General features: G+C 42.5%; 1 protein-coding gene across 1 annotated transcript in view; it reads left to right on the top strand.

The window, feature by feature from the left end:
• The window catches only part of LOC132831169 (glycogen [starch] synthase, muscle-like), a 90,301-nt gene extending 71,507 nt beyond the window's left edge, over window positions 1–18,794 (top strand). Inside the window, exons 16-19 of the mRNA XM_060849179.1 lie at window positions 3,294–3,389; window positions 4,066–4,229; window positions 5,071–5,151; window positions 17,631–18,794. Of these exons, the coding sequence (XP_060705162.1) occupies window positions 3,294–3,389; window positions 4,066–4,229; window positions 5,071–5,151; window positions 17,631–18,794 (1,505 nt within the window). The remainder of the gene's footprint in view (window positions 1–3,293; window positions 3,390–4,065; window positions 4,230–5,070; window positions 5,152–17,630) is intronic.
• The last annotated feature ends 184 nt before the right edge of the window (window positions 18,795–18,978 follow it).

Below are 18,978 nucleotides of genomic sequence, written 5' to 3'. Positions count from 1 at the left end.
AATTGTGTCTTGTTTACCACTTTCTCTGGCAACTCATTCCATATATGCACCACCCTCTGTGTGAAACGATGTATTGATTAAAATCATTTATGATTTGTGTCGCAGCCTTGCTGCATACATGTCTGATGTTTAATTCCATCCCTTATCTCACTGTTACTATTTGGAGACTGATCGACAACTCTCTCAAATATTTTCTGCACCTAAACTGACTCCACATCTAGATTTCCTGTGCCAATATCCTTTCTCAATAATGAACTGTTGCATCTTTTTTGTTTTGCTTGTCCTTCCTAAGATTGGATACTCTTGAATGTTCAGTTTCCAGCCTTGGTCAGTTATTCCACAGCCAGGTCTCTGTTCTCCCAATCACATTGTAACCCACTTACAGCAGTGTGTGCCTACTTTACTGTGATTTCTCCATGCATTCAGATAGAGTACCTCTTGAATTTTTTACTTTTTTGTTTCCTCTGACTTATAATTTTGTTTTCTATGTTTCCAAATTTTATGTCCATCTCTGTTTCCCCAGTCTTGTCTCCCCAGCCAGGTTCACACCCTTCTGACACTCGAGTTTAAACTCTCTCCATCTGGGACTAGCAAATATCATTGCGAGGATATTGGTCTCAGTTCCACTGGAGTGCAATCCATTCAGCTTCAAGAGATTCTACCATCCCCAGAATCAGTTCTGATGCTTCAAGAATCTAAATTCCTTCTCCAAAACCATGCTTTCAGCCACAAGTTCCTTCACTCTTCTCTTCCATGCCTGACCTGAGATTACTATTTTTGAGGTCCTGACTTTTAAATTTATTTCCAATATTCTTCTTGCAGGCCCATCTTCTTTTTAGGTATGTCTGGACACTACCTCTGATTGTTCTCCCTCTCCCTTCAGAATTTCCTATAGCTCCTCAGTGACATCCTTGATCCTGGCACCAGGGAGGCAACGTATCATCCTAGTGTAATGTTTGTAAATGGAGGAACCTCTATCCCTTTACAACAGAATGCACATCACTCTGCTCTTGCACTTTTTCGCTCTTCTCCAACACTCCCCACCCCCACCCAAGCTTCTGGTGGCTGGGACCTGCTCTCACTGCATTCCTCTTGAAACTCTCTCACCCAGCAGTATACAAAACTAAAAAATTTGCTGCGAGAGAGAGAGAGAAGACAGATTACACCAGGTGACTCATGCATCAATTGCATGGTGATTTTACTCTGGTGGTGACCCATTCCCTTACGCTCTGTGCACTCTTTATGTAAGGTGTGACTACCTCACTCTATGTACTATCTGTAAAGATCTCATTCTTGTGGTACTCCAGAGTAACTTGAGTTGCAGTTCCAGATCTGAAATGTGGATTTTCAGCAGCTACAGCTGGATATATATCCTACACATGGTTACCTTGATTTTCGGACTGGAAACCTGTGACCAGTGGTGTGTCGCACGGATCGGTTCTGGGTCCACCTGTCATTTATATAAATGATTTGGATGTGAATATGGGAGATTTGGTTAACAACTTTGCAGTTGACGTTAAAATTAGTGATGTACTGGACAGTGAAGAAGTTTACCTCAGAATACAACAAGACCTTGGTCAGGTGTGCCGAGAGTGGCAGATGGAGTTTAATCCAGATAAATGTAAGATGCTGCATTTTGGAAGGGCAATCAGACAGGCCCTATACTTAATGGTAAGATCCCGGGCAGTGTTGCTGAACAGAAAGACCTTGGAGTGCAGGTTCATAGTTCCTTACAGGCAGACAGTAGTGAAGAAGTTATTTGGTATGCTTGCTGTTATTAATCACTGCTTTGAGTACAGGAGTTGGGAGGTCATGTTGCAGCTGCACAGGACATCGTTTAGGCCACTTTTGGAATACTGCGTTCACATCTGATCACCTTGCTATGAGAAGGATGTTGTGAAACTTGAAAGGGTTTAGAGAAGATTTACAAGGATATTACCAGTGTCGGAGGGTTTGAGCTATAGGAAGATGCTGAATAGGCTGGGATTGTTTTCCCCAGAGTGTCAGAGACTAAGGGATGATCTTATAGAGGATTATAAAATCGTGTGTGTGGATACGATAAATAGACAAGCCTTTTCTCCAGGATAGGGGAGTCCAGAACTAGATGGCATAGGTTTAAGGTGAAAGAGGCGAGATTTAAAAGGGACTTAAAGGACAACTTTTTCTCACACAGGGTGGTGTGTGTAATGAATAAGCTGCCAGAGGATGTGGTGGAAGCTGGTACAATTACAGCAGTAAAAAGGCACCTGGATGGGTATATCAGGAGGAAGGGTTGAGAAGGACATGGGCCAAATGCTGAAAAATGGGACTAGATTAATTTACGATATTTGGCTGGCATGGATGAGTTAGAACATGAGTTGGTCTGAAGGGTCTGTTTTCATGCTGTACATCTCTATGGCTCTAAAACACTCATGGTTTTTCAGTTGGAGGGGAGTGTCTGTGAATAAATGTTTATAAAAGATTAGTTTCAGTTCTGTCCTTTACTTAGTTTTCTGTCAGGGCCCATTGGCTTCAATTCTGATGATTACAATCTAGGTATATACTGATCAAAAAAGTGCTTAACTCAGGTGGTTAGATGAGAATGACTGTCCTTCCAATCAGGGCAGAAATAGATGATATCAACAAGGAATCCTTGGAAAATTGAAATTCATGGCATTGTATTATCCTGGCGCCGTGGATTATGAGTCCACTGACATTACCATTATGTCGCCTTATCCGACCCTATCATCTCTGGCCCTGAGAGTCCCCATCCCACTTGTCCTAAACTCTGGGAACTGCTTGTTATTTCATTCCTGATCCACTGGCTGCTACTGGCTCTGTTGGGTACACTTACTGCCTATTGATGCAGATAGTTCCCAAGTAGGCATCAGGAATGGAACTGAACCACGAACCACTCCAAAGATCTTGAACTCAGTACAGGCTGATAATTGAAGCTGGCAGATATTTGGTCAGTTTGGTTTTATGGCTGAGAAATCCAATGAGTATCTCTCTTGAGTTCACCACTAGTACTACTGGGCATCCAGCTCCTGCCTATTGAGGGGCAGTGTCAAGTCTGGAGCTGCACACTGCCAAGATTATTATCTGTTTATACCATTCTTGTATCCAGTAAAGAGGAACTATGTGCTTGAGAACCATTGATGTTGAACTGTTATTGTAATATTTATTGACTCGTGTACTTTTTTATGAAGATAGATTCATAAATTTTATAAAAAAGTATAGGGCTAGGGTATAAAAATGATGTTTCATGTCTGTTTTGTTTTAATTGTGTTTCTGAATAATTCTTTTTCGCCCAGCGGAATGCACAGTTATGGGAATTCCTAGCATTTCTACCAATTTGTCCGGCTTTGGTTGCTTCATGGAGCATCACATCACTGACCCTTCTGCATATGGTGAGCTTTTATCAGCAGTTCTATGATGCACTTGCCATGTTTCTGATGTTTATTGTGCTATCTGCCTTTGTTATCCCTGAGTTGTATTGATTTTTGCTGTCTAGACAAATTAAACTAACTGGAAGCACCAGAGACAGGGAAAACAATCTATCCTATTAGATAGTAAGTTCCAGCATTCATTGAATCCCTACAGTGCAGAAGAGGCCACCTGACCATTGAGTCTGCACCGATCCTGTGAAGAGCACCCCACTCAGACCACCACACCCACTGTGTTCCTGCAACCCTGCATGTATCATGGCTGATCCACCTATCTGCACAGCTCTTTGACACTTCAGGACAATTTAGCATGGCCAATCCACCTAACCTGCACATCTTTGGGCTGTGGGAGGAAACCAGAGCACCTTGAGGAAACTCGCACAGATGCTGGGAGAACGTGCAAACTCCACACCGGGGAGTTGCCCAAGGGTGGAATTGAACTTGGATCTTCAGCACTGTGAAACAGCAGTGCTAATGATTCTGCCACCATGCTGCCCTTAATTGTCAGGCATTAGTTCAGTGAAAACATCAGTGAATTCCAGAAGATACTTGCTAACTTGGTATTCAAGAAACCTTTAACTTGATTGGCCCAGCCTGAGGGATGTCAGTTAACCTAAGAATATTGATACTTTTCTGATAGGAATCTATATTCTGGATCGTCGGTTTAAGAGCCTGGATGAGTGCTGCAATCAGTTAACCTCGTTCCTCTACAGCTTCTCTCAACAGTCACGACGGCAAAGGATAATCCAGAGAAATCGCACAGGGCGACTCTCTGATTTGCTGGACTGGCGCTACCTTGGCCGGGTAAGCACTCATTTGGCAGGAACCATAGAAAACAATTGTTTTGTTTAGTAAAGACCTTTGATCCCTTCTGGTACCATCTCTCATCAGGCATCAGTTTCACCAGTGACGCGAGATCCAGGAAGCTGATAAACACTGTGGGACTAGTGGGCAGATTGGATAAGGAAGTAGTTATAAACCAGCATGAAATAAAACATCTATTTGTGGAGTGGAAAATTGAGGCTGACTGTTAATGCACATATAACATGCTTTGGCTGAAATGGGGGTGTAACCAATAGACGGAGTATATGCAAAAATATGATTTGTGCGGCTGGAAGAATGGAGTTGTTTTACAAACACACACACACAATGCTGAGCAAACTCAGATCTGGTAGCATCTGTTGTCATTTTACATGCTGGATCAATGCATTCACCCTGAATTACAGTACCAAATTTAAATTTGTACCATTTTCTTCACATTGGAAGGAAAAATGAAAAGAGACAATGTGCATTGCTTTACACTTCTCTGAGTTAAATTGCATCTGCCATACTCCTGCTCATTTCACTCAATCGCTGTCCTCCTGGGATTTGTTAATATTCTCCTCACTTTTTATTCCATTGCCAAGGTTCGGCCTTCTGAATTCTGTTTGATCAACATTAGGGGATTGGTAGGATATCTGCCAGATATTTTCTTAAATTGATTTCTGTTTTTGACCTTTTTATGCCCTGACAGGTGCTGGTGAGCATATTTGATAGTGTGCACATTACATCAAGTCCCATTTGGACAGACTTTGATCATAACTTTGTCTCCTTAGTTAACTGTATGGGTTGTGGTGTTGTTTAATTGTGTTTGTATCTCTTTCAGTATTACACCCATGCCAGACTCTTAGCCCTTTCTAAAGCCTTTCCCAGTGACCTTTCTGTTGACCTAGCGGAGATTTCTGCCGTAAGTAATCATAGAATAAAAAGTGAGAAGTATTGGAAGCATTTTTGGATGCGTATCTGTCCAGTAATCAGCAGCAGCTTGAGAAGGGTGCAGAATGTGACCTGTGTGTGTTATAACAAGTAGCAAACATGGTGCCTCTGCAGAGATGAACAACACCCACACTGACAACATGAAAAAGGAGCTAAAAGCAGAACTGGAGCCTTTGGAATTTTTAAATCAGTTACCAGGGTCTGATTGTGCCACACTTCAGGATTTGACTTCTGGTTGTAAACAGTTCCAGATTGAAACCTTCTATTTGTGCCTGATATTTTCTGAAAGCCCTTCTTTCAGCTCCTGGTTATTTCCCACTAGCTTCCGATCCTTGGATAGTGGCTATGGGTTCTCAACCCTAACTCTAGAGCTAGAACGCTTTAACCTGAGGGATTGGTGAGTGGTTGGTAGATAATCAGATCACTGACCAACTGACTGACTGGACAAACTCCACAGGTCTTGCAGCACCTTTGGAGAGAGAAACCGAGTTAATGTTTTGAGACCAACATGACTTCTCTGGAACTGTTAGAAATCAATGCCATGATTGGTGATCTGATGCTGAACACTGTCTATGGAACCTTGGAGCAGCTGCATATGCGCACCGTAGAGGCAATCTTGTCCTTAACCTGCTCCAGGAAAAAGTGCTGGAAGTGGGAATTGGGAAGGAAACTTAGAATTGAGTCTGTCTGCCATTTTAAAATCTCTCCAGAGTCAACTGGTTTGGTGTGAGTCCAGTCCCTAGAGTTAGTACAGTACAGAAGGAGGATTTTCTGCCCATCTAATTCCTGATGGCTCTCTATAGAGCAACACGCAGTCCCAATTTTTCACTCTATCCCTGTAGCCTTGAAAATACATTTCCATCAAGTACTTACTCAGTTTTATTTTTAAATGATTAGAAATCTTTGCTTTCATCATCCCTGAAGGCAGTATGCTCTTATAAAATTTTTCTTCACAACTGATTTGTCAGGCTGGTGGGTCAGGAAAATTCAGCCCTGTGACATGCTTCTCCTGTATTATGTGGCAAATCAGGAAGCCTCCGTGATGACTATATATGCAGGAAATGTGATCAGTTACAACTCCTGATTTGCCACATGGAGTGCCTGGAGGTACAAGTGGACTCAATGTGGAATATCCGTGAAGGTATTCCTGATGAAAGGCTTATGCTCAAAGTGTGATTCTTCTGCTCATTGGATGCTGCCTGCCCTGCTGTGCTTTTCCAGCACCACACTTTTCGATAGTATCCATGATGGTGAGGATGTTATAGAAAGCATGTTTAGTGAGCTGGTTACCCACAAGTAAGGGTTAATCAGCAGAAAAGCATTAAGTGACCACTAAAATACTGGGAAGCATGAGAGGGCAATACAGGAGTCCTGTATGGCCATTCTTCTCTCAGATATATCATTTTGGATACTGTTGTAAGGAGGTGGTCTCTTTAGAGAAAGTAGCAACAGCCAAATTTGTGGCACTGCGGTTGGCTCTGCTGCAGAGGAGGAAAAATAACAGGAGAGCTTAAGTGATTGGAGACTCGATTAGAAGGGGAACTGAGAGGTGGTTCTGTGGCAGCAAATGCACCTTTTGAATCGTATGTTCCCCCCCCCGCCCCCTCCACATCTGGATGTGTCAGAGCGGTTGCAGGACATTCTGAAGAGGAAAGGTTAACAGCCAGCAGTTGTGGTATATATCGGCCCCAACAACATGGGTAATAAAAGAAACAACGACTTGTAGCAAGAGTTTAGAGAGTTAGGTAGTAGATTAAAGAGGCAGCCCACAAAGGTTGTAATTTCTAGATTACTTCCAATGCCATTTGCTATTGAATATAGAAATAGGCAGATAAGTCAGATGAATATCTGGCTAAAGTGATGGACTAGGAGGAAGCACATTAGTTTCTTGAATCACTTGGATAGTTTCCAGGGTAGGTAGGACCTGTACAAGTTGCATGGGTTGCTCCTGAACCAGAATGAGTCCAATATCCTTGCTGGAGCATTGCTTATGCTGTTAGGAATATTTTAGGGAGACGGGACAGAGTAGATGTAGAGTTGTGAGCAAGGTCCAATCAGATACAGAAGGAATGTTGGAACAGTCTAGTTGGCGGAGAAGAGGCAAGGATAGGGCACATGTGAGTTCTAGAAAGCTGAATTGTATCTATTTTAATGCAAGGAACTTGATTGGTAAGGCAGATGAATTTAGAGCATTGATCAGCACATGGGAATATAATATTGTTACAATCACTGAATCATGGTTGAAGGAAGGGCAACACTGGCAACATGCCAGGGTAAGGAAGTTTCAGTCTTCATGTGGGAGAGGAGGGAAATAAGGGAGGTGAAGACATTGCATTATTGATAAAGGAAATCATCACTGCATAAGGAGGGATGATATCCTAGAAGGGTCCTCAAATTATATATTAGACTTCATAGATTAGAGTGGATATTTCTCTGCACTTTAGCTGTAACACTATATTCTGCATTCTGGTCTGCTACTCTGATGTGTTTACATAAGGCATGATTTGTTTGGGTAGCACACAAAATACTACTTTTCACTGTATTTCTGTACATGTGACATTAAATTAAATCAGGCCATCTGGGTAGAGCTTAGAAGTTTAAAAAAGAGGTGATTACCTTACTAGAATTACAGAACAACTTCGATTATCCGAATTTCGGATTATCCAAGCAAGATCTTGAGATCCTGTAAAAACGCTATCTGTTATCTGAAATCTCAGTTTTCCAAACAAAATACTCCCCACCTGTCTTGTTCAGATAATCGAGGTTGTTCTGTATATTGCAGACCTCCCACACTGAGAGGGAGATCGAGGAGCAAATATGTAGGAAAATCACAGAGAGGTGTGAGAGAAACAGGTTTTTAGTTGCAGGGGACTTCAACTTTGCTAACATTGAGCTTAGTGTGAAACGATTGGAAGGAATGGAATTTTAGAAGTGCATCCTGGAGACCTCCTTGTGTCAGTACATCTCCAACTAGAGAGGGGCCGGTGCTTGACCTAATCTTAGGAAATGAAGCTGCTCAAATGGTTGAAGTTTTAATGGGCAAAGATTTTGGGGATAGTGAGCTTGACTCTGTAAATCAATATGAAAGGGTTAAGGATAGTGCAAAAGTTAAGTGTCTAAATTGGGGGAAGGCCAATTTTGGTGGTGTTAGACTGGATCTGGCAAATATAGACTGGGAACAATTACTCGCAAGATAAGTCTACATTTGGAAAGTGGGAATATTTCAAAAGCAGCACGGTAAGAAATCAGAGCTGATTTCCTCTAAGAATTCTTCTAAGAATGAAGGGCAAAGGAACTATGGATGTTAAAGTATATCAAACGTTTGACTAAGAACAAGAAGGAACCATATGTTAGGTGTGATTAGTTTAGAACTGGGGGAGGGGTGGTCTTTCAAAGGTGTGTAAGAGCCTGCTTAAAAAGGAAATAAAGAGGGGCCACAAAATATCTTTTGCAGATGGGATCAAGAAAACCTCAACACTTTTTATAAGTATATTAAGACTAACAAGATTACCAGGGTAAGAACATATTAGAGTCTAAAGGAGTAACCTGCTCATGGAGCCAGTGGGCATGGGTGAAGTCTTAAATTATTACTTCTCATCTATAATCACAGATTTGTATTGCCTTCATTAGCTGAGGCATAGAAAATAAGAGCAAGAAAGTCTTGTTTCAACTTTATTAAACATTGATTAGACCACAGAATACTGTGTGCAGTTTTAGTTGGCACATTATTGGAAGGATGAGATTACACTGGAGAGGATGTGGAGGAGATTCACCAGAATGTTGCCTCGGATGAAATGTCTCCGTTATGAGGAGAGATTGGATAGGTTGGGTTTGTTTTCCCTGAAACAGTGAAAGCTGAGGGGGAATCTGATTGCCAGTCATAATTTTGTACGTGAACCATACAGTAGATTGTGAGAATCGTCCCCATGGCAGATATGTAGAAGACCAGAGGGTATCAGTTTAAGAAGTAAGTGGTTTAGATGAGACTTGAGAAAATTTTCTTCTGAGGTGGATTCTGGGTAATCCAAGATGGAGGATGGGAAAAATTGTGGCTGTAAGAGCCGATCCTTGTTTGAGGTATTTTAAGTTTTGGAATATATTTCCTTGAATTCCAGGAACAGTAATTACTGTTTGATAAGCTGTTGCATTGTTTTGGAACGTTGGGGGAAAAACAGATCAAAACAATGGCAATTTAAAAAGGAGGAAGAGAGACAAATATAGCGACCACATGGTCAGTGGGGGGAGGGGGTGGGGTGGAAATGGGGTGGATGGGGAAGGAGGGAGAGAGAGTGAGAGAGAGAGAGAGAAAGAAACCTACACCACTGTCTGACACAGTGAATCTGCACAGCTACTGCCTTTGCTGCTTGAGTTCAAGTATCTCTGTACATCGGAATGCATCTGAGAAAAATGAATAAACAGGGAAATTCGCAGATGATCTTGGAGGAATCTGTGTGGAAGAGTTCGCACACAGGTGCAGATGAGTGCATGGTTTTTAAGTGCAACCTTGCTGTCTTTTTTTTAAATAGTGAGTAGAGTGGGTTATTTTGGTTATATGTTTTATTGAGATCTGTCTCTTGATTAAAATTTAAGAATATAAAGCAATGGTACTAAGTTATCCTGGAGGAGTGATTTTTAAAATAGTAAGACTGTGCTATTTTATGGGTCTGTTGAATGTTAAGGTACAAAGATGGCCTTTAGTAGAGTGATGTGGTCTTCTGTATTACTGATGATTATGTCTGGAATAAATGTGTTTGGTTGCGAATCTTATCATATTGCATGGATCAGTTGGAGCAGCAGTTAGAGGCAATGAGGGATTTATGGGAGTTAAGGGTGTGATAGATGGCAGTTATAGGAAGGGAGAAAAGCTGCAGATACAGTCAGGTTGGTTGGTTACCACCAGGAAAGGTAGAAGATGGAGGCAAGTAGTGTAGGTGTCTCCTGTGACTACCCCCATCTCAAACAGGTATGTTGTTTTGGAACATGTAGGAGGTGATGGACTGTCAGGGGAATGTAGCAAGAACAGCCAAATTTCTGGCACCAGACTGGCTGTAACGCAATGAGGGGCACGTTGGATTCCAAGCGATTGATTATGATAGGGACTCTTTAGTCAGAGGCACAGACCGATGTTTCTGCGCTCACAGTGAGAAATCAGAATGCTGTGTTGCCTCCCTGATGCCAGTATCAAGATTATCACAGTGAGAGTGCAGAATGTTTTCAAAGGGGAGTGGGACCAGCAGGAGTCATTGACGACATAGGAAGGAAAAAGGATGAGATTAGATTTAATTTCCTCGTGTGGAAACAGGCCCTTCAGCCCAACAAGTCCACACTGACCCTCCGAAGAGTAACCCACCCAGACCCATTTCCCTCTGACTAATGCACCTAACACCATGGGCAATTTAGCATGACCAATTCACCTGACCTGCACATCTTTGGACTATGGGAAGAAACCGGAGCACCCAGAGGAAACTCACGCAGACATGGGGAGAATGTGCAAACTCCACACAGACAGTCGACTGAAGCTGGAATCGAACCTGGGACCCTGGTGCTGGGAGGCAGCAGTGCTAGCCACCGTGCCACTCCGTGCTGAGATCTTGAAGGGGGAATATAGGAATTTAGGCAGGAATTTAAAAAGATGTTTGAGGGTAGTAATAGCTGTATTACTCCCAGTGCTACAAGCTAGTGAGAGTAGGAATAGGAGGATAGAGTAAATGAGTGCATGTCTGAGGAGCTGGTGTATGGGAGAAGGATTCACATTTTTGGATCATTGAATCTCTCCTGGGGTAGAAGTGACCTGAAAAAGAAGGATAGATTACACCTGAATTTGAAGGGGTCTAATTTACTGACCGGGAGATTTGCTAGAGCTGCTCGAGAGGATTTAAGCTAGTAAGGTGGGGAAGGGATGGAACCCAGGGAGATAGTGAGGAAAGAATCAATCTGAGACTGGTACAGTCAGGGCAGGCAGGGACAAAGCAAAGAACAAGGTAGGATAGATACATTAAACTGCATTGATTTCAGTGCAAGAGGCCTAACAGGGAAAGCAGATTAACTCCGGGCATGGTGAGGAACATGGGACTGGGATATCATAGCAATTACAGAAACACGGCTCAGGGATGGACAGGACTGGCAGCTTAATGTTCCAGGATACAAATGCTACAGGAAGGATTGAAAGAGAGTGGGAAGAGAGGAGGGGGAGTGGCATTTTTGATCAGGAATAGCATTATAGCTGTACTGAGGTACAATGTTGCTGGTATACACCGAGGGAAGTTATTTGGGTGGAACTGAGAAATAAGAAAGTGATGATCACCTTATTGGGATTGTATTATAGATACTCCAAAAGTCAGCAGGAAATTGAGAAACAAATTTGTAACGAGATCTCAGTTATCTGTAAGAATAGTGGGTGGCATGGTGACTCAGTGGTTAGCACTGCTGCCTCACAGTGCCAGAGACCTGGGTTCGATTTCAGCCTTGGACAACTGTCTGTATTGAGCGTGCACATTCTTCCCATGTCTGTGTGGGTTTCCTCCCACGGGTTAGGTGAATTGGCTATGCTAAATTGGCCATTGTGTTCAGGGATTTGTAGATTAGGTGCATTAGTCAGGGGTAAATAATGGATAGGGGGAATGTTTCTGGGTAGGTCACTGTGGACTTGTTGGGCTAAAGGACCTGATTCCACATTCTCTAGTGATTATATGAAATAATAGGGTGGTAATTGTAGGGGATTTTAACTTTCCACACATAGACTGGGACTACCACAGTATTAAGGGTTTAGATGGAGAGGAATTTGATAAGTATATACAAGAACATTTTCTGATTCAGTTATGACTCTATGTGGATGTACCTACAAGAGAAGGTGCAAAACTTGACATACTCTTGAGAAAAAGGCAGAACAAATGACTGAGGTGTAAGTGAGGGAGCACTTTGGGGCCAGAGACCATAATTCTATTAGTTTTAAAACAGAGGTGGAAAAGGATAGACCAATTCGAACTGTTGAAGTTCTAAATTGGAGGAAGGACAATTTTGACAGTATTTGGCAGGACCTTTCAAAAGCTAATTGGACACAGATGTTCACAGGTAAAGGGAGGCTGGAACATGGTAAGCCTTCAGAAATGAAATAATGAGATTCCAGAGACAGTATATTCCTGTTAGGGCAAGGCTGGTAGGTGGAGGGAATGCTGGATGACTAGAGAAATTGAGGTTTTGGTTAAGAAAAAGAAGGAAGCATATGTCTGGTATAAACAGGAGAGATTGAGTGAATCCTTGGAGTATAAAGTTAATGGGAATGTACTTAAGTGGGTAATCAGGAGGGTGAAAAGGGGACACGAGATGTCCTTGGCCAATAGAGTTAAGGAGAATCCAAAGTGTTTTATAAATACATTAAGGATAAAAGGGTAACTAGGAGAGAATAGTACCCCACAGAGATGAGCAAGGAAGTCTATGTGTAGAACCGCTGGAGATGGGGCAAGATACTAAACGAGTATTTTGCATCAGTGTTTACTTTGGAGAAGGACATAGAAGATGTAAATGTGGGGAAATAGATGGTGACATCTTGAAAAATTTCCATATTAAAGAAGAGGTGGTGCTGGATGTCTTAAAACACATAAAGGTGGATAAATCCTCAGGATCTGATCAGAACTCTGTGGGAAGCTAGAGAAGTGATTGCTGGGCCTCTTGCTGAGATATTTGTATCATTGATAGTCATGGTTGAGGTGCCAGTAGACTGGAGGTTGGCTAACATGGTGCCGCTGTTTAAGAAAGGTAGTAAGGAAAATCCAGGGAACTATAGGCCGGTGAGCCTGATATTGGTGGTGGGCAAGTTGTTAGAGGGAATCCTGAGGGACAGGATTTATGATATATTTGGAAAGACAAGGACTGATTAGGGATAGTCAACATGGTTTTGTGCTTGGGAAATCATGTCTCATTAACTTGACTGAACTTCTTGGAGAAGTAACAAAGAGGATGATGAGGGGCAGAGTGGTAGATGTGATTTATTTGGTTGTCAGTAAGGCGTTCGACAAGGTTCCCCATGGGAGACTGGTTAGCAAGGTTAGATCTCATGGAATACAGGGAGAACTCACTGTTTGGATGCAGAACTGGCTCAAAGGTAGAAGACAGAGGGTGGTGTTGGAGGGGTGTTTTTCAGACTGGAGGCCTGTGACCAGTGGAGTGCCACATGGATCAATACTTTTCATTATTTATATAAAAGCTTTGGATGTGACCATAAGAAGTATAGTTAGTAAGTTTGCTGGTGACACCAAAATTGGAGGTGTAGTGGACAGCGAAGAAGCTTACCTCAGATTACAACGGGATCTTGATCAATTGGGCCAATGGGCTGAGAAATGGCAGATGGAGTTTAATTCAGATAAATGTGAGGTGCTGCATTTTGGGAAAGCAAATCTTAGCAGGACTTATACATTTAATGGTAAGGTCCTGGAGAGTGTTGCTGAACAAAGAAACCTTGGAGTGCAGGTACATAACTCCTTGAAAGTGGATTTGCAGGTAGGTAGGATAGTGAAGAAAATGTTTGGTATGCTTTCCTTTATTGGTCAGAGTATTGAGTAAAGGAGTTGGGAAATCATGTTGCAGCTGTACAGGATATTGGTTAGGCCACTGTTGGAATATTGTGGGCAATTCTGGTCTGTTTCCTATTGGAAAGATGTTGTGAAACTTGAAAGGGTTCAGAAAAGATGTACAAGGATGTTGCCAGGGTTGGAGGATTTGAGCTATAGGGAGAGGCTGAACAGGCTGGGCTGTTTTCCCTGGAGCATCGGAGACTGAGGGGCGAGTTTATAGTGGTTTATAAAATCATGTGGAGGAATGGGATTGTGGGAGATATAGCAGTTTGGATCAGTAATTGGCTTGCTGAAAGAAGACAGAGGGTGGTGGTTAATGGGAAATGCTCATCCTGGAATCCAGTTACCAGTGGTGTACCACAAGGGTCAGTGTTGGGTCCACTGCTATTCGTCATTTTTATAAACGACCTGGATGAAGGCGTAGAAGGGTAGGGTTAGTAAATTTGCAGACGACACTAAGGTTGATGGAGTTGTGGATAGTGATGAAGGATGTTGTAGGTTACAGAGAGACAGAGATAAGCTGCAGAGCTGGGCTGAGAGGTGGCAAATGGAGTTTAATGCAGACAAGTGTGAGGTGATTCACTTTGGTCGGAGTAACCGGAATGCAAAGTACTGAGCTAATGGTAAGATTCTTGGTAGTGTAGATGAGCAGAGAGATCTCGGTGTTCAGGTACACAGATCCTTGAAAGTTGCCACCCAGGTTGACAGGGTTGTTAAGGAGGCATACAGTGTTTTAGCTTTTATTAATAGAGGTATTGAGTTCTGGAACCAGGAGGTTATGCTGCAGCTGTACAAAACTCTGGTGCGGCCGCACTTGGAGTATTGTGTATAGTTCTGGTCACTGCATCATAAGAAGGATGTGGAAGCTTTGGAAAAGGGGCAGAGGAGATTTACCAGGATGTTACCTGGTATGGAGGGAACGTCTTACAAGGAAAGGCTGAGGGACTTGAGACTGTTTTCATTGGAGAGAAGAAGGCTGAGAGGTGACTTAATAGAGAAATATAAGATAATCAGAGGGTTAGATAGGGTGGGCAGGGAGAGCCTTTTTCCAAGTATGGTGACGCAAACGTGAGGGGACATGGCTTTACATTGAGGGGTGATAGATATAGGACAGATGTCAGAGGTAGTTTCTTTACTCAGAGAGTAGTAAGGGTATGGAATGCTTTGCCTGCAATGGTAGTAGATTCACCAACTTTAAGTACGTTTAAGTCGTCATTGGACAAGCATATGGACGTACATGGAATAGTGTAGGTGGGATAGGCTTCAGATTGGTATGACAGGTTGGCGCAACATCGAGGGCCGAAGGGCCTCTACTGCGCTGTAATGTTCTATGTATGGAATGATCTACCAGAGGAAGTGGTGGAGGCTGGTACAATTGCAACATTTCAAAGGCATTTGGATGGGTATATGAATAGGAAGGGTTTGGAGAAATATTGGCCAGGTGTGGGTGGGTGGGACTAGATTGGGTTGGGATATCTGGTTGGCATGGACTAGTTGGACCGAAAGTTCTATTTCCATGCTGTACATCTCTATGACACTGTTTGCTACCCTCCAGTCTTCTGGCACTATTCCATTAGACAATGATGACATAAAGATCAAAGCCAAAGGCTCTGCAATCTCCTCCTTGGCTTCCCAGAGAATACTATTATCTGTTTTCACACTTTCCAGAATTGCTAACATCTCCTCCTTGTGAACCTCAATACTGTCTAGTCTAGTAGTTTGTATCTCAGTATTCTCCTCAACAACATTGTCTTTGTCTTTTTCCAGTGTGAATGTCAGTGTGTTTATTGGTCTGCATAGACATGGGAGGCTGAAGGGCCTGTTGCTGTGACTGCATGACTGTGACACATTTCCCCAATTATTTCATACCTAGAACTTTTAATATCCCCATGTCTTTGCACAATCAATCAACAGGAGCAGCTTTTTTTTGTCTAGCTTCTAAATCAATGGTAGACATTTTTCCAATCTTGCCTCAATCTCCTTTCTTCTTGTTCCTGCAATGTAAAAATGTAATGAAAATCCCCCAGGCCTGCAATCTTTCTGGTAAATCTCCTTGGGATTTTCTCAACGATTCTCACATCCTTCCTGAAATGTGGGGATCCTAATTGGTTATTTGTTTCTGTCTGGATCAGTTAGCTCTGCACAAAGACCAATTGACATCGAATTCATGAGGGAAAACCAGTAGACGTGGCATACTTAGTTTTTCGGAAAGCTTTTGATAAAGTCCCACGTACGCGGCTATTTTGCAAAATTGAAACACATGGAATTGGTGGTAATTATCTGGCATGGATTGAGAATCAGTTAGGAAACAGGGAACAGAGTAGAAATAAATGGGTTATTTTCAGAGTGGGAGATTGTGACAAGCCGATACCACAGGAATCAATGCTTGGGTCACAGCTATTCACAATATACATTAATTATTTTGATGAGGGAATTAAATGTAATATTCATGTTTGCATTTCCAAGTACCTGTGTAAACAAGTTGAGTGAGTGGGCAAATATGTGACAAATGCACTGTAACATGGATAAATGTGATGTTGTCCACTTTGGTAGGAGAAACAGAATGGTACAATATTATTTAAAAGGTGAATGTACAAAGGGTCTCAAGTGTTCTTATACACCAGTCACTGAAAGTAAAGATGGAGTTGCTGCAAGCCATTGAGGAGACATATGGTATGTTGACCTTCCTTGCAAGAGGGTTTGAGTTCAGGAGCAAGGATATCTTACTCTGGCTGCACAGGGTCTTGGTGAAGCCATACCAGAGCATTATGCGCAGTTTGGTCTCCTTACTTAAGGATAGATAGACTTGCCAGAGAAGGAGTACTTTGTTGGATTCACTTTGGATTTTCCTTAACCCTATTGGCCAAGGATATCTCATGTCCCCTTTTCACCCTCCCATCATTTCCCTCTTAAGTATATTCCCATTGCCTTTATACTCGAAGGATTCACTCAATCTCTCCTGTCTATACCTGACATATGCTTCCTTCTTTATCTTAACCAAAACCTCAATTTCTCTAGTCATCCAGCATTCCCTCCACCTACCAGCCTTGCCCTTCACCCTAACAGGAATATACTGTCTCTGGAATCTCATTAGCTCAGCTTTGAAGGCTTGCCATGTCCCAGCCTCCCTTTACCTGCAAACAGCAAAGGTTCATCAGATTGATTTCTGGTGTGGTGGATTTGCAGTACGAGGAGATATTGGGCCAAGTGGCCCTGTACTCCATGGACTTCAGAAGAAAGAGAGAGAATCACATTGAAAACACATAATTGATAGGGCTGAATAGGCTGGTCAAAGGGAGGGTGTTTCCCTGGCCAGCAGAGGCCAGAACAAGGGGTCACGTTCTCAGGTTACAGGATAACCACTTTGGACAAACGTGAGGAGCAATGTCTTGACTTAGAGGGTGGTGAACCTTTGGAATTCTCTAGCATAGATGAGTATACACTGAGTATATTTAAGAAAGAAAGATTGATTTCGAGAAGGTAAAGATGTCAAGGGTTGGGAAGAGAGCAGGAGTATGACATTGAGATAGAGCGTCAACCACAATTGGGGTAGGCTGTGTGGCCTAGTCATACTCCTGCTTTCTATGTTACTATGACATTTTTTACTGTACACCCATAAAATAAACATAATACCTGATCATTTTTTAACTGCATTAATATTGAAGTGGGTTAATTTAGAGAGCTGGCCAAGCAGTGGAAGTGGATTAAACTGGTTGAAATTTTAAAAATACTAAAAGACCTTTAGTTGATCTTCAATGTGAAAAATACATGAACATCATTTTGTAAAAATGTAAAAGGATCTTGATATTTATAATTGATCCTCTTGAACCATTTTAATTTACTTAGTGTGATCAATAATCTTTGTTCTTCATTATTTCAGAGTTTCCACTATCCACAGCCGACATCATTCCCACCTTCTCCATCCTTCTCCGCTGCGTCCTCTCCTCGTTACAGTGACAGTGAAGTTGAACCATACAATGAGGAAGAGGAGGTTGAGATAGATCGTAAAAATATCAAACTGGACTCGATGCTGAACTTAATTCACGAGCGTAACAAAAATCTGGAAGAATCTTTTGCATTTAGAGAATCCAGCATCAGTAATACTAGTTCATCCTCTAGGCCAAGTGAATTCCCTAGTTCCACAGCAACTACTACTCCCAGCAAGCCAGCTGATCCCAGTGATGCCAACTGGATGACCAGTTCTAGTGATTCCAAAATGCCCACCAATCCCAGTGCCTCACATGATCCCAGCAAGCCAACTGATCCCAGTGATGCCAACTGGATGACCAGTTCTAGTGATTCCAAAATGCCCACCAATCCCAGTGTCTCACACGATCCCAGAAAGCCAATTGATCCCAGTGATGCCAACTGGATGACCAATTCTAGTGATTCCAAAATGCCCACCAATCCCAGTGTCTCACACGATCCCAGAAAGCCAATTGATCCCAGTGATGCCAACTGGATGACCAATTCTAGTGATTCCAAAATGCCCACCAATCCCAGTGCCTCACATGATCCCAGAAAGCCAACTGATCCCAGTGATGCCAATTGGATGACCAGTTCTAGTGATTCCAAAATGCCCACCAATCCCAGTGCCTCACACGATCCCAGAAAGCCAATTGATCCCAGTGATGCCAACTGGATGACCAATTCTAGTGATTCCAAAATGCCCACCAATCCCAGTGCCTCACATGATCCCAGAAAGCCAACTGATCCCAGTGATGCCAATTGGATGACCAGTTCTAGTGATTCCAAAATGCCCACCAATCCCAGTGCCTCACACGATCCCAGAAAGCCAATTGATCCCAGTGATGCCAACTGGATGACCAATTCTAGTGATTCCAAAATGCCCACCAATCCCAGTGCCTCACATGATCCCAGAAAGCCAAATGATCCCAGTGATGCCAGTAAGTCGACCAATCCCAGTACCTCTCATGATCCCAGTAAGCCAACAGATCCCAACAGGCCAACCAATCCCAATAGTTCAAACTGGCCACGTAAACTGAGTAATCCCAGTAGGGATACGAATCCTAGTAATACCTAGTAATCCCAGAGATAGGAGTACACAGCCAGTAATTCCTCCAGAGCCAGAAAACTGACTCATTAAAATGGTACTGTGGACACAATTTGTTCAATCCTTCAACTCTCATCTATGTGAGTGTAACTGAAGTCCAACCCAAACAGGGGCAAAAGGATAGAAATTTTCAATAAAACAACTGCATTTGCTG

This window comes from Hemiscyllium ocellatum, chromosome 33 (genome assembly GCF_020745735.1).
Source record: "Hemiscyllium ocellatum isolate sHemOce1 chromosome 33, sHemOce1.pat.X.cur, whole genome shotgun sequence".
NCBI classification, from domain to species: Eukaryota; Metazoa; Chordata; class Chondrichthyes; order Orectolobiformes; family Hemiscylliidae; genus Hemiscyllium; species Hemiscyllium ocellatum.
Note: the sequence above shows the minus strand (reverse complement) of the source record. Positions and strands in the feature narration are given on the sequence as shown.